This window comes from Somniosus microcephalus, chromosome 11, assembly GCF_052327205.1.
Source record: "Somniosus microcephalus isolate GS21.2 chromosome 11, FLI_Smic_1.0, whole genome shotgun sequence".
NCBI lineage: Eukaryota > Metazoa > Chordata > Chondrichthyes > Squaliformes > Somniosidae > Somniosus > Somniosus microcephalus.
In genome coordinates, this window is record NC_140997.1 from 93,507,469 (window position 1) to 93,522,029 (window position 14,561).

At 45.6% G+C, this 14,561-nt stretch overlaps 1 protein-coding gene across 4 annotated transcripts in view; it reads left to right on the plus strand.

Annotated features, from left to right (window-relative positions):
* Positions 1–14,561, plus strand: part of LOC147110757 (kelch-like protein 24) — a 56,719-nt gene that overhangs the window by 623 nt on the left and 41,535 nt on the right. For 3 of the 4 annotated variants that reach the window (XM_086001043.1, XM_086001045.1, XM_086001046.1), the window contains exons 1-2: positions 46–405; positions 3,917–4,615. In XM_086001043.1, the coding sequence (XP_085857169.1) occupies positions 382–405; positions 3,917–4,615 (723 nt within the window). In that variant the 5' untranslated portion in view covers positions 46–381. Of the gene's footprint in view, positions 1–45; positions 406–3,916; positions 4,616–14,561 lie in introns of those variants that run through there. The other variant, XM_086001044.1, reaches the window with a different exon arrangement.

A 14,561-nucleotide genomic window follows, 5' to 3' on the forward strand; every position in this document is an offset into this window, starting at 1 on the left:
GGTATTGTCTTCAGTTTACAAAGAATATCTGCCCAGTTTTGTTTGCCAGATGCTACAGTGGTGTAGTTTTGCTTTGAATTGCCTCATTCTGTTAGAAAGCTATCATTGTAGTGGCAAATGACAACGCTGTTCTTGTTTCTCTCTCCCTCCCCCTACTAAGAATGAGGTAGATTATTAAATACAGTATAGCTGAAGGGATAGGGCTGGAGAGAACGCTCTGCGGTGAGAAATCTTGCTCCCATCTTGGTGCAGACTGCCATTAACAGCCGATATTGTCGCAGGTTGGGTCTTGAAGTTTGTAAATTAACGTGTGAAGTGCTAGGAGCTCTGGGTCACTTTGTTACTTGGGCTGTCCGGATTGACTCCAGTTCAGTCCTTGTGATGTTGGCAAACTTCTTCCTGACGGTAGGTATTGCTCCAACAACCATTGTATAAAAGCAACTTTCAAATGCTCGAGTATCCCTCTCCCTCTGTGGTATTTTTCACCCTGAATTTTTGTCTTTCTCATACCAGTATTTTTCAGCTTTGTTTTCTGGGTTGACACCCGGATCTGTAACGTTATTTAATTTTAACAATATTGACCTGTGACATTATTTGCACTCTAGCCGTGGTAAGTGTGGCAAATTGCAGGATGTATCTGTCGTTTTTTTTGGTTATGGTTTCTAGCTGTTTGGGTACAGCTCGTCCAGGACTGGTAAATGTTGGGTACAGCTTGTCCAGGACTGGTAAATGTTGGGCACAGCTCGTCCAGGACTGGTAAATGTTGGGCAGATAACACCGTCACAAGAAAAGACAGTTTGCTTTTTGTCGCTGTCCAGTTTTTTTCTTCCTATAGTTCTGTTTTGTATCCCAACAAATATAAAAAGGGAAAGATTCTGTTTGGTGCTTAGAGTTCAGCAGAAGTCTCGCGAAAACAGCACCGAGCTCTCCCTGGCTAACAGCTTCCAGCGATACAGACAGGAAAGGATCTGTTCTTTCCATTAGAATCTGACGTTTGCCAATTCCTGGCTAAAGCAGGGAGGGGCCTTCATCAACAGAATCTGAGTCGCCATGTGGGTCACACTGGGATACAGTTCCAGGAGGGCTGTCTCTATTCCAGTTCCTCACCCAATGGCCGTTCTTGCTGTCAGCCTGAGCAGTTAATAAGAACATAAGAATATAAGACGTAGGACGCAGGCCTCTCGAGCCTGCTTCGCCATTCAATAAGATCATGGCTGATCTGATCTTGGCCTCAACTCCTTCCCTGCCCGCTCCCCATAACCCTTGACTCCCTTCCCTTTCAAACATCTGTCTATTTCCACCTTAAATATATTCAGTGACCCAGTTAGTATTGGTTGACTCTTAACAACAGCCCGATGAAGTGACACAGCAATCCATTCAATTGTACCAAACCGCTACAAATCCACACCAACTGCAGCTGTTCAAGAGGAAGGCCCACCACCACCTTCTCTGGGAAACTATGGATGGGCAATAAGGGTGGGCTTTGCCAACAACGACCCCACCCTGAGCATGAATTATGAAAAATTAAAGCCATGAGGGTGCAAATAATATTCTATTAGATCAGTCCCCATGTCATCAGAGACTGTCTTTAAGATGTCACAGTCAGCCTTGGGGCTACAACAAGCCTTAAGCTCTTCAACTGCTTTTCAAACCACAGTGCCCACAATTTACGGGAACAAAAATATATAATGCTCTGTTTTAAAGCTGCAACTGTAGAGGTATTCCACTTCCCAAGTGTCTGCCGTGGCTCAGTGGTCACACTTTGGCCTCGGAGTCAGAAGGTCGTGGATTCCACCCCCACTCCAGAAACTGGTGAAAGATCTACCTATAATCCACAGCCCTTGTGCATGGTGTTGGTCGGCAGAAGCTAATAACGCAGGAGGATCTTTTTCTACGTAAAATAGCTGCTCTTGGGCTGCCTCCAGCCTGTTCTAAAGCAACAAATGGGAATGAAGAGGCGAGACGGAGATACCTGTAGCCTCTGCCACTGTTGCCCTTTGACCATCTGCTACGAGACATCTGAACGATGCTGGTACCTTGTTGCTGCTTCAGTAAACGTTGGTCAGCAGCAATGACCTAGGATTTGAATAACTTGAGTTGGGGAGTTTGCTTGTCTAGTGCCCAATTGGTTCAATTGTGTCCTGAAGATGTACATCATCCTTTCTGAGCCCCACTATTCTTTTCCCTAATACATTGTAACCCCGTAGGAAATAGTTTCACTCGGGCAACGGTTAATTGTCCAGAGATTTGTTAGTTCAGTTGCTGGTTCTAGTAGTCTACCGTGACTGATGTTCCTGCTCAACTAAAGCTGGTTCCAGATGAATTTGTGCCTCATTAGACCATAGAAACTGAGTACAGCGAGCCACCTCGTACTCTGCTGTTCGGGGACAGCCGGCAATACTGGCTGCCCCCATTTACTGCCGTTAGAAATTGCGAATGCCAATAGCGATTAAACACATAATCCTGATCCAAGCTTATGTTCCCTGATTTATGTTGGGTACACTTTTCAGTTCCAATATATCGAAAAAGTCTCTCGTGTTGAATCTGTTGGCTAGTACAAAGGCAAAATACTGCGGATGCTGGAAATCTGAAATAAAAACAGAGAATGCTGGAAACACTCGGCAGGTCAGGCAGCACCTGTGGAGAGAAACAGTTAACGTTTCAGGTCGATGACGAAAGGGCACCAACCTGAAACATTGACTGTTTCTCTCTGCATAGAGGCTGCCTGACTTGCTGAGTATTTCCAGCATATTCTGTATAATATTGTTAGCTAGTATTTGATTCGGCTGCCACCTGAGTAATTGGAAGAGAGATCACACGTACAAGCTGTTTACTGTCTCAATTTCTGATGCAAGTGTAATTTCATAGCCAGTTAATTGTATGTTTATTGGAATTGATTGAGAGCCTTTAACCCTCGGTGTCTCCTGGAGCATGCAGAGTCAATAGCAACCGTTTCATGTACAAAGGTTGCTCGTACCCAGTTGTGGAGTTGAGTAGCTTATCTCTTGGGCTGACAGCCAAGGGAGTCGTTATAGGAGAACAAGTTGCTTTTACAGTGCCTCCCAATTGTCTCTTGAAGGTAACTGATGGGGTGGATGTCAAGAGGCGCTGATAAGCCTCCGGTACCCCACCCAACTTTGACCACGTGACCATTCTTCCTGTTGCAAAAATGGCCGGTGTGTTGGTGGATTATTCAGTAAGGGAAGAGGGCGTCGCTTTGTGTCACACATTGACATTTTGGTTCTTTTAAATCAAAAAGAGAAATGTGATATTGCAGCAATTGTGTCTCGTGCCATAAAGCAGGTAAAGAAAGAAGGAAATTGCATTTCTATAGCGCCTTTCACTAACTCTAGACTTTCCAAAGCGCTTTACAGCCAGTGAAGTACTTTTGAAGTGTGGTCACTGTTGTAATGTAGGAAATGCGGCAGCCAATTTGTGCACGGCAAGCTCTCGCAAACAGCAATGAGGTAATGAGCAGATTATCCGTTTGTAGTGATGTTGATTTGAGGGATAAATATTAGCCCAGGATGCCGGGGAGAACACTCCTGCTCTTCAAAATAGTGCCATGGGATCTTTTATGTCTACCTGTTTCTCCGTTTCATCCTAAAGACAGTGCAGCACTCCCTTAACACTGCACTGGAGTGTTGGCCAGGATTCTGGGCTCAAATCTCGAGTGTTGCTTGAGCCCAGTGAGTTGAGGCTTTCTGTCAAGCCATGCGCAAGCCCTTGGCAGCAGAATAATGCATTGTCCATTGCACAATATGAATGCTCTTTCAAAGAGCAGGCACGATGGGTCGAATGGGCTCCTGTGCTGGAAGATTCTATGATACATTTGTTTACAGTATCCACTGGCTTTGTGAGCACTGTCATAGGGAGATCTGTTGGCTTTTTATATATTTCCCCTTTTGTTTGACAGGGATATTTTTGGGAGATGGATAACATGGACTCGGTTATTGAGGACACTGGCAACCACTTGGAGTGTGAAGACTACACGTTTCTCGAATCGGCGCATTCTGGCAAGGTTCTGGAAGGACTCAACAGCCTGCGATTGAACAACGCTTTCTGCGACGTTATTTTGTGTTGCGATGGCCAGGAATTCCCGTGCCATCGCATCGTGCTCGCCTCCTTCAGCTCCTACTTCAGGGCCATGTTTTCCACGGACCTGGTGGAGTCCCGGCAGGAGCGGGTGGCTATAAACGGCGTTGAGCCGCAGATGGTGGGGTTGTTGGTGGCGTACTCCTACACCGCTCGCGTGCTGATCACGAGAGCCAATGTCCAGGCCCTGCTGGCGGCCGCCAACCTGCTGGATGTCATGCCCGTGCGCGAGGCGTGCTGCAAGTTCATGGAGCGGCAGATGGATGAAACAAACTGCGTGGGCATCCACTGCTTCGCCGAGGCCCACTCCTGCGTGGAGCTGCAGACCAAGAGCCTGGCCTACATCCTGCACCACTTCAGCGTGGTTCACGTGCAGGAGGAGTTCCTCTCGCTCTCGGCAGAGAAGCTGATGGAAATCATCGCCAGCGATGACCTGAGCATCACCACGGAGGAAATGGTCTTCGAGGCGGTCATCCTCTGGTTGGAAAAGGATCAGTCGAGAAAACAGAACTTTGAGAAGGTAATTAGTGTTCTGCTCCCTTCGGGTAGTGACCTGATAGTGGTGTCTAAAATTTACAAAGAGTCGGGACAGGGTCGATAGAGCAGTGGCTGGGGGGTCTAGAACGAGGGGACGTGGCTTTAAGATTCAATGTTACTGATTTAGGACAGAGCAGAAGAAGCTTTTTTTTTTACACCGGCTTGTGAGACTGTAGACTGCACTACTGGAGCTGGTGATTGAAGCACAGGAACATTTAAGAACCGGTTAGATAGATGGTTGAAGGAAAGGGGAATTAAAGGGATATGGGACCAGGGCAGGCACACGGGGTTAGGACTATTGCTCATGTGGAGGATAAACACCAGCACTGGCTGGTGGGGCTGAATGGCCTGTTTCCATGTTGTAATTTCTGTGAGATTTAATTCTGTGCTGTACACGTGCTAGCAATTTCATATAGAATAGCATAGCGTGGAAGGAGGTCATTCAGCCTATCGTGTCTACACCACTCTTTTGAAGAGCAGGTTAGTTAGTCCCACTCCCTGGCTCTTTCCCCATAGCCCTGCAATTTTTTTCTCCTTCAAGAATGTTGATCTTGAAGAATGAATTGTGTGTAGATTAATTTCCAGCAACAGGAAAAGCTCACTGAATCTGCTCTGCCATTTCACTAGTTTTTTATTTAAAAAATCTCAATTGCCTGCCCTTTCTCTCGACCCTCTTATCGAACTCCCTTTTTAAACATCTCGCATCTTAGTGCAACGCGTTTCCATGTTCTATCTGCAGAGATCTCTAGGATTTGCTTTTAATCGGTTTTCTTCAAATGTAAGGTTATGAGCTCCTCACACTGGCTGAAGATTGTTAGGCCACAAATATATTGTTCCATGCTGCAAATAGATTGAAAATTGAATTCAATAAATTTGGTAACAGGAAAAATAACTGAAGTTGTCGGATTATTGTTAAAAACCCAACTGATTCACTCTATCCCTCCGGAAGGAAACCTGCTGTCCTTGCCCGGTCTGGGCCTACAAGTGACTCCAGTCCCCCACGTTCTTCGAAGCTCTCTGAAATGATCTAGCAAGCCACAAGGTTGTAAAACAACGGCTATGTGCCAGCCATGGCTCAGTGGGTAGCACCCTCCCCTCTGAGTCAGAAGGTTGTGGGTTCAAGCCCCACTCCAGAGACTTGAGCACATAATCTAGGCTGACACTTCAGTGCAGTGCTGAGGGAGTGCTGCACTGTTGGAGGTGCCGTCTTTTGGATGAGACATTGAACCGAGGCCCTGTCTGCTCTCAGGTGGACGTAAAAGATCCCATGGCACCTGTGGTGTATGTGCCTTTAAGAGCCCCAGGTGTGCGTAATGCCGGTAATTGCCACTTGGGCTATATAAGCCTGTGTATTGTGTATATCCTTTAGAAACCCCCCCCCAGACTTGCTTAGTAAATACCTATGAACCAACTCCTGTCTTCAGTGTCTTTATCTACACACGGACACTACAGTGGCGACGAAGTGGAAACGGACTTACCTGCAATTCGGCAGCACCTCAAGGACATCGATTCCTCCAGCGTCCAGAAGACTCAAGGAAGTAAGAGAAACTGTGGTTTCACCAGCTGGCCAAGCTGGTGACAGGTACTGCGCTAATCCTTCCTGAGCGTCAGGCTGGAGCTCCAGCGGCGGGCTCTACAGCTGAGACAGGCAGCGAAATCGGAGGCAAGCAATAACGGACTGGGAGGGTGCACTCGAGAGACGGCCGGCGCGGCAAGCAGGTCAGCGTTTAGACCTCCGTCGGGAACGAGTCTCCAACAGTGAATAAACGGAAACCACAGTAAAACAGCGTTGTTATCGGTAGCAGCGGCGGGAAAGCGCGGGAAGCGCCATATCGTTGCTACAGAGAGGAAAAAAAAAGCGCGGGAAGCGCCATATCGTTGCTACAGAGAGGGAAAAAAAAAGCACGGGAAGCGCCATATCTTTTCTGAAATGCCTAAATCTGGTAATATTGAGGCTTTTGATGGCGAAATAGAAGATTGGACCACATACGTGGAAAGAGTAGAGGTTTATTGCACTGCAAATGGAATAACAGATGAAAAAAAAGCTTCAGTACTTCTGAACTTAATGAGCGCGAAGACATACGGGCTGTTACAAAATGTAATCACTCCAGCCAAACCAAAGGACAAGACTTTTAAAGAAATTGTTGATACCCTGCAGGAGCATTTAAACCCAACACCGCTGCTGATAGCGGAACGATTCAAGTTCTTCAAGAGAAATCAACACAAGAATGAAAGTAACGCTGATTACCTAACCGAATTAAGAAAGCTATCAAAGTACTGCCAATTCGGAGCAGGACTATCGGATTATCTTCGAGACAAATTTGTTTGCGGTCTCTTAAGTGAAGGAACACAAAAAAGACTGCTTTCTGAAAAAGATTTAACATTGGACAAAGCTTTCAGTATGGCTGTATCATACGAAGCAGCAGCAAAAGGAGCTGCAGAGATACAAGAGACACAAGACTTCGGCACCCATAAAATGACACAGGAGTTCGGAAGATGTTATCGCTGCGGCAGATCCACCCATAACCAGAGGGACTGCTGGTTCAAGGGCAAAGCATGCAGGCAATGTGGTAAGATTGGACACATTGCACGGGTATGCCAATCTGGACAAAATAAATCCACTGACAGAAAACAAAAAATCAATAAAGAAAAGTACAGGAAGGTACAAATGATGACGGACAATAGCTCCGAAGACCAGAATAGCGATAGCGACTCCGGAAACAAGAGACTAAGCTGTCTCAAATTACATAATGTACTTGCCAAAGAGGATTACCAAACCATTTGGGTTACCCTCACAATAGCAGGGTCCCCAGTTAAAATGGAGCTAGATACAGGATCAGCTCTAACCGTAATAAATCGACGAGATTACGAGAGGCTATTTTCGCATATACCTCTAAAAGACACATCCATTATCTTAAAAACATATACGGGGCAGAAAGTCTACCCCAAAGGAAAAATAAGGGTGCCTGTGGTATACAACGGCAAAGAAATACAAAAGTTGTATTTATACATTCTACAAGATGGTGGTCCACCGTTGTTGGGACGTGACAGCCAGACAGAGTGAATACACATGCTGAAGATGGGCTGCTGAATTTTTAGTGTTTTTAGTGTTTAAAGTGGGGGGAAAAAAAGGTTCATTTCAAGTTTAAAAAGGTTTTAAAGTTAAATTTAGTTCTAGTTAAGTTAGTTTAGTTTGTTTAGTTAAGTTTAAGTTTAGTTTAGTCTAGATTAAGTAAGGAAGGAAAAGACCACCAAAGAGACCACCAAAGGAAAAAAAACCAGAGGAAATTAGAAAAAAAAAGCCAAAGAAAAAAAAAAGAAATAAGGGAAAAAAAAAATATACAAACCAAAGAACAGCGGCCGCACGGGGCCACAGCAGCAGCAGAAGCGAGGTGACTCGGCCGCATCGGGAACCGAGGCGCGAAGGCCGCACGGAGACGCAGCGGCAGCCGGAGCGAGGAGACTCGGGGAGGCCGCTTCGGGAAACGAGGCGAATCGGGGAGGCCGCACGGAGACGCAGCGGCAGCCGGAACGAGGTGACTCGGGGAGCCCGAGCGGCGAACAAGACACGGCCCGATCGGCGGCCGCAGTCCAGCACCCGAGCGACGACCGCAGTCCAGCACCCGGGCGACGGCCGCAGTCCAGCACCCGAGCGACGACCGCAGTCCAGCACCCGAACGGCGAACGAGGCACAGCCCGAGCGGCGTCTGGGATAGAAAGCCCGGGAAAGGCCCGAGGAGCCAGGCCCAGAGACCTCTGAGGCGAAGGGGAGCAACCAGAAGGCTTCCAGAAGCAAACCAAGACTGTGAGTACAGGGCCCAGGGAGGGAGACTGAAGCCAGGGAAAGGCCCGAGGAGCCAGGCCGAGACAGAGGCACAGAGACCTCTGAGGGGGAGGGGAACAGCCCGAAGGCACCGGGAAACAGCGGCTCACAGACCCAGGCCTGAGAAGGGTGAACCCAGAAGCCGAGGCCCAGGGACCACGGGGTCGGAGAGGGGGACCGGGAAAGTTCGCGAACAGGGAGAGGGAAACACCAAACCCGGGGCCCCAGAAAAGCTTATTCTAAGATCAACAATACTTTACCAAAAATGAGCGAATCAGAAGATCCACAACAGCCCCGCTTCCAGATTCCCCCCAACACCGCAAAAAAAGCTATAAAAGCGATCAAGCATGAGCAGATGAGAGAAAAACCAGAAACACTTTTTGCTGACTGTTACAACAATGGGACAAAAAGTAACCTCATTTTCTACTCAGATCAGCCAGTGGCTTGGATCACAGCAATAAAATCACACTATACCAATGTTAAGCTAGAAAATACCGCAAATGGGTCCATAATGAAAATTAACACACCAGGAGACAGTTCAACTACGACGGTCAACGCGTACAATACCGGAACAATATTAGTGCAAGGCAACCTCGACAAATTTGCAACAGCCTTCAGGACACTGAAAAAATTAACTAAGGGGGGAAGGAACAGCCCCAGAGTGGCCCGCACTCCCCCCAACATTGACAACTTACCAGGAGAAAATCTGCCTGGTCAGGAGGTGAACGAGCCACACAGTTCAAACCAGACACCAACCCCGGGGAACCACAGCCACACGATACAACTGACAAACCCCAGCATAACTACCAGGGAGGAAGCCACACATAGTTCCCCTACCATTCCCAGCTCACCAAGAGAAGAGCAGCATAGCCAGGAAGTGAGTGAGCCCTCCAGGGCCGACCAGCCTAGCCAGGAAGTGAGTGAGCCTTCCAGGGCCGACCAGGCACATACCCCGGGATCACACAGCCAGATACAACCAAAAGATAAATTTAATCAATTAGAGATAGAGGTGGTTAAACTTAGAGAGGACTTCCTCAAAATGAATGACTATCAAAATCAGGAGAGGGAGAGACACAAGAGAGAGCTGAAGCTACTTGAGAACCAGGTGAATCTACTTAGGAATCAGGTGAAAGAGCTGCAGGAAAAAGAAGAGAGCCATAGAGGAGAGATAACACCATTAGACCAGCAACCAGAGGCTAGAGATAAGACAAGACAGAGCCGGACGGAACGGCTGCACTCCCACACGGAACAAAAGCAACAGACACACAATACAAGGGGTGCCACACAGACCGACCAGCATACTGATTCGCAATCTTCCCCCACCACCGTGGAACCACAAGCGGGCCGCTCACAAGAGGTACGCACACACCAGACACCCCAGCCCAGCACACACACTATGAGTCCAAGCGAAAGCCACCAGACAGTAAACACAAACAAGGCTGACGTCGTAATACTCATAGACTCAAATGGGAAATTTCTATGGGAGAAAAAGCTATTCCCTAGAAGTAAAGTAGAAAAGATCTGGTGCCCAACAACAAACAGAGCCATGGGATGGCTGACCAAAGCCAGATTAGGCTCCCCCCAACACATAATAATACACACGGGCACAAATGACCTAAAGACCCAACAGAAAGAAGTAGCAACATCGCTCAGAGCAATGATTAGGAAAGCAAGCAGTACATTTCCAAACACTAGAATCACTGTTTCCACAATATTGCCGAGAACAGACTTCAACAACAACACAATTCATGAGATAAATGCCAGCATAGCAAGAGACTGCGAATCAAACCACAACGTACACCTGGCCCAACACCCCACCCTCGATGAGGAATGTCTTTACGACCACGTCCACATCCAAAGGCAAAGAATATCGATCCTTGCTAAAGCCCTGAAGGACGTCGCTTTTAACCGGGTCCATACCCAGACTCCAAGAGGACCCCCCCCCGACCACCAGAGATCAGCGGGGTACATATCAGGAACACTACAAGGACCACCAACACACCAACCGAGACCAGAGAGGATCCCCATGCAAAACAACAATGTCAGACCTGCACCACTCCTGTCCCACAGGGGAATAGGACTGCTCCCAGCCAGACAGAGGGAGAGATGCACAGGACGTACGCAATACCTCAGACAGAAACAATCCATTAAGAGACAATAAGCAGATGTGCAGCAGCATCTACTTCCGCCTTATGGATCAAGGACTAATTAATAGAAAGAACTGTAACCAAATTGTATTAACTTTTGTAGACAACTGATGTGATCTTTTTTTTCCCACACTTAGACACGACAAACACGTACCACTCTTTAACCTATCATAGTAAAAGATCAAACTTAACATGAAATCCTTATATATTTCGACCTGGAATATCCAAGGTCTACGCTCTTCACTGCGAGAAGTGAAAAGTAGGACCCCAGAGTTCATAGATGAAACTAAAGACCTAGATATTATCATTTTACAGGAAACTTGGTATAAAGGAAAAGGACACACTGGCTGTCCCCAAGGGTACACTGAGCTGGTGGTGCCCTCCAATAAATTACCAAGTGTAACCCAAGGCAGAGACTCCGGAGGCATACTGATCTGGTTTAAAACAGAACTTAAGAATTACATCAAATTTATAAAAAAGGGCGAAAACCATATGTGGCTCAAACTTGAGAGGGAGATTATCTCAAACACCCAAGATGTTTACATTTGCGCACTTTATATCCCTCCAATCGATTCCCCGTACTTTAAAGAGGACACCTTCTCCAACATGGAGGGGGAAATTATCCAATACCAGGCCCAGGGGAACGTGTTGATCTGTGGGGACCTCAATTCAAGAACGGGCGAAGAACCAGACTTCACCAATAATCAGGGAAACAATTATGTTTTCGGGAATAACCACTTTGACATCCCTTCCCTTCCATACAGGCATAACTGCGACAAGCAGTCAAATACCAACGGAAAACAGCTACTACAGCTCTGTCGAAACCTGGGTCTGTACATTGTCAATGGTAGGTTCATAGGAGACCTCCTAGGAAGATCGACCTATTGCTCACCTCTTGGCTGCAGCACAGTAGACTATATGATTACAGACTTAGACCCATCCTCTTTCAGAGCATTCACAGTCAAACCACAAACAACACTGTCAGATCACAGTCAAATTACTATGTTCCTCAAAAAGACAGAAACAAACAACATAGAAACACAACCCAGTAAACTGTACAACACCAAAAAATCGTACAGATGGGCCAAAAACGACACGGAAAAATACCAGAAAACAATTAGCAATGCATCAACTCAAGCTCTCTTAGACACCTTTCTGGATAACATATACACTCACAATAAAGAAGGCGTAAACCGGGCAGTTAGTAAACTAAACAATATTTTTGATAATTTGGCAACAAATGCAAACTTGAAAGCTCGCAAGAACAAACCCAAAACAAAAAACTATGAAAAATGGTTTGACCGAGATTGCCATAACATGAGGAAAAAACTTAGAAAAATATCAAACCAAAAACACAGACATCCAGAAAACGAGGAACTACGCCTTACTTATTGTCAGACACTAACACAATACAGAAACACACTCAGAACCAAAAAAGAGCAATATATTAAGAATACACTCAGCTCCATGGAGGAATCCATTGATTCCAATTGTTTCTGGGAAAACTTGAAAACACTACACAAAAAACAACACGACGATTTGGCCATTCAAAATGGGGACACATGGGTAAACCACTTTGAAAAATTATACCAGAAAAAAACACTAAGACCAGAGCAACACCAAATATGCAAAAAACTGGAAAAGCTAGAAATGGCCATAAAAGATAACCAAAACCCGCTGGACGCCATAATAACAGAAAAAGAACTTCTTGAAAAACTCAAGGACCTGCGACCAGGAAAAGCCTGCGGGACAGATGGCATACTAAACGAGATGATTAAACACACAGACAACAAAATGAAACTGGCTATCCTAAAACTCTTCAACTTGGTTCTGAGTGTCGGTTATTTCCCTGATATCTGGAACAAAGGACTCATAACGCCCATATACAAAAGTGGGGACAAAATCGACCCAAACAACTATCGAGGCATCTGTGTAAACAGTAACCTGGGGAAGGTATTCTGTAGCATCATAAACAAAAGACTTATAAACTTCCTTGAGGAGCACAATGTCTTGAGTAAAAGCCAAATTGGATTCCTGCCAAACTATAGAACATCCGATCATATCTTCACCCTACAGACCCTAATTGACAAACACGTTCACAATAACAAAAGCAAAATCTACGCATGCTTTGTAGATTTCCAGAAGGCTTTCGACTCCATCTGGCATGACGGTTTATTCCTGAAACTTATCGAAAGTGGGGTAGGAGGGAAAACATATGATGTAATTAAATCAATGTATACAAACAACAAATGTGCAGTTAAAATTGGAGACAAACAAACAAAATACTTCCCACAGGGGCGGGGGGTGACGCAGGGCTCGCCAATCTCACCGACACTCTTTAATATTTACATAAATGGATTGGCAAAACTACTTGAACAATCTACAGCACCCGGCCTCACCCTATATGAATCCAAGGTTAAATTCCTCCTCTATGCAGACGACCTGGTTCTGCTGTCACCTACTAAAGAGGGGCTACAGCAAAACCTGGACCTGCTGGAGTCGTACTGCCAGACTTGGGCCCTGACAATAAATCCCCAAAAAACCAAAGTCCTTGTGTTCCAGCAAAGATCCAAACATCAGGGACCCAAAATAAATTTCACAGTAGGAACAACCAAAATTGAACAAACCACTAACTACACATACTTGGGCTTAAAAATCAGTTCTACGGGAAACTTCAAACTGGCTGTGAATGAACTGAAAGAGAAAGCAAGAAGGGCTTTCTATGCCATCAAAAAATCAATCCAAATAGAAATCCCAATTAGCATTTGGCTCAAAATTTTCAAATCAGTAATTGAACCAATTGCACTCTATGGCAGTGAGGTATGGGGACCGCTAACTCAACAAGAATTTGCAAAATGGGACAAACACCCAATTGAGATCCTACATGCAGAATTCTGTAAAAGTATCCTCCGGACTCAAAGGAAAACAGTAAACAATGCATGCAGGGCGGAACTAGGCCAATATCCATTAATAATCACTATCCAAAAAAGAGCCACCAAATTTTGGAATCACCTACAAATGAGCAATCCCCAATGCTATCACTACGACGCCCTGAAATGCCAAGAGCTGACCATAAAGAAGAATACCCTCAGTCAATTAGTCCTGGGACTCAGTGAAGTAACTACTAACAATACTAACAATAACCAGCCCCAGGACAGTGACAGGGTAACACAAAGAATTCGACCCAACACAATCGTCGCTAAGCAAAAGGAAAAATATCTGACATATTGGGCAGAAACAACAAAAACCCAAAGCAAACTCAATTGCTACTTGGCCCTAAACAGACAATACAACATAGCTGATTACCTGACCATGGTAAAGGATAACAAACTGAGAAGAACCTTGACAAGGTACAGACTTAGCGAACATAGCCTAGCGATCGAAAAAGGCAGACACAGGCAGACCAGGCTGCCAAGAGAGGACAGGATATGCTCTCACTGCAGTCAGGGAGTGGTGGAGACAGAGATGCACTTCCTCACAGCTTGTGGAAAATATCAGGGCATCAGGGAGAATTTCTACCAAAAATTCTCACAAATATGCCCTGATTTCAGAAATCTGAATGACAACCAAAAACTCCCATTCCTACTGGGAGAGGAGAGAAGCTGTATAACACTGGCGGCGCACTATGTTACAGCTTGCCATGAACAGAGGGACAACCAGTAAACTAAGAAAAAAATATATATAAACAATGCGAATGTATATTTATACACTCAGGGATATACCTGTTTATACACTGTATGAATAGAACTGCGTTTATGTGCTAAACCATAAATGTATTTTGATGCTTTGGCAACATAAGATGTAACTTATCATGCCAATAAAGCGATTTAAATTGTAAATTGTAAATTGTAAATTGGATAAGGAAGATACGTTTAGAGTGGCACTCCATTCAGGCACTGACGGTGACCAGTAAGGAAAAAAACAATGATGACATCATACCTGAACGATTAAAAGACATC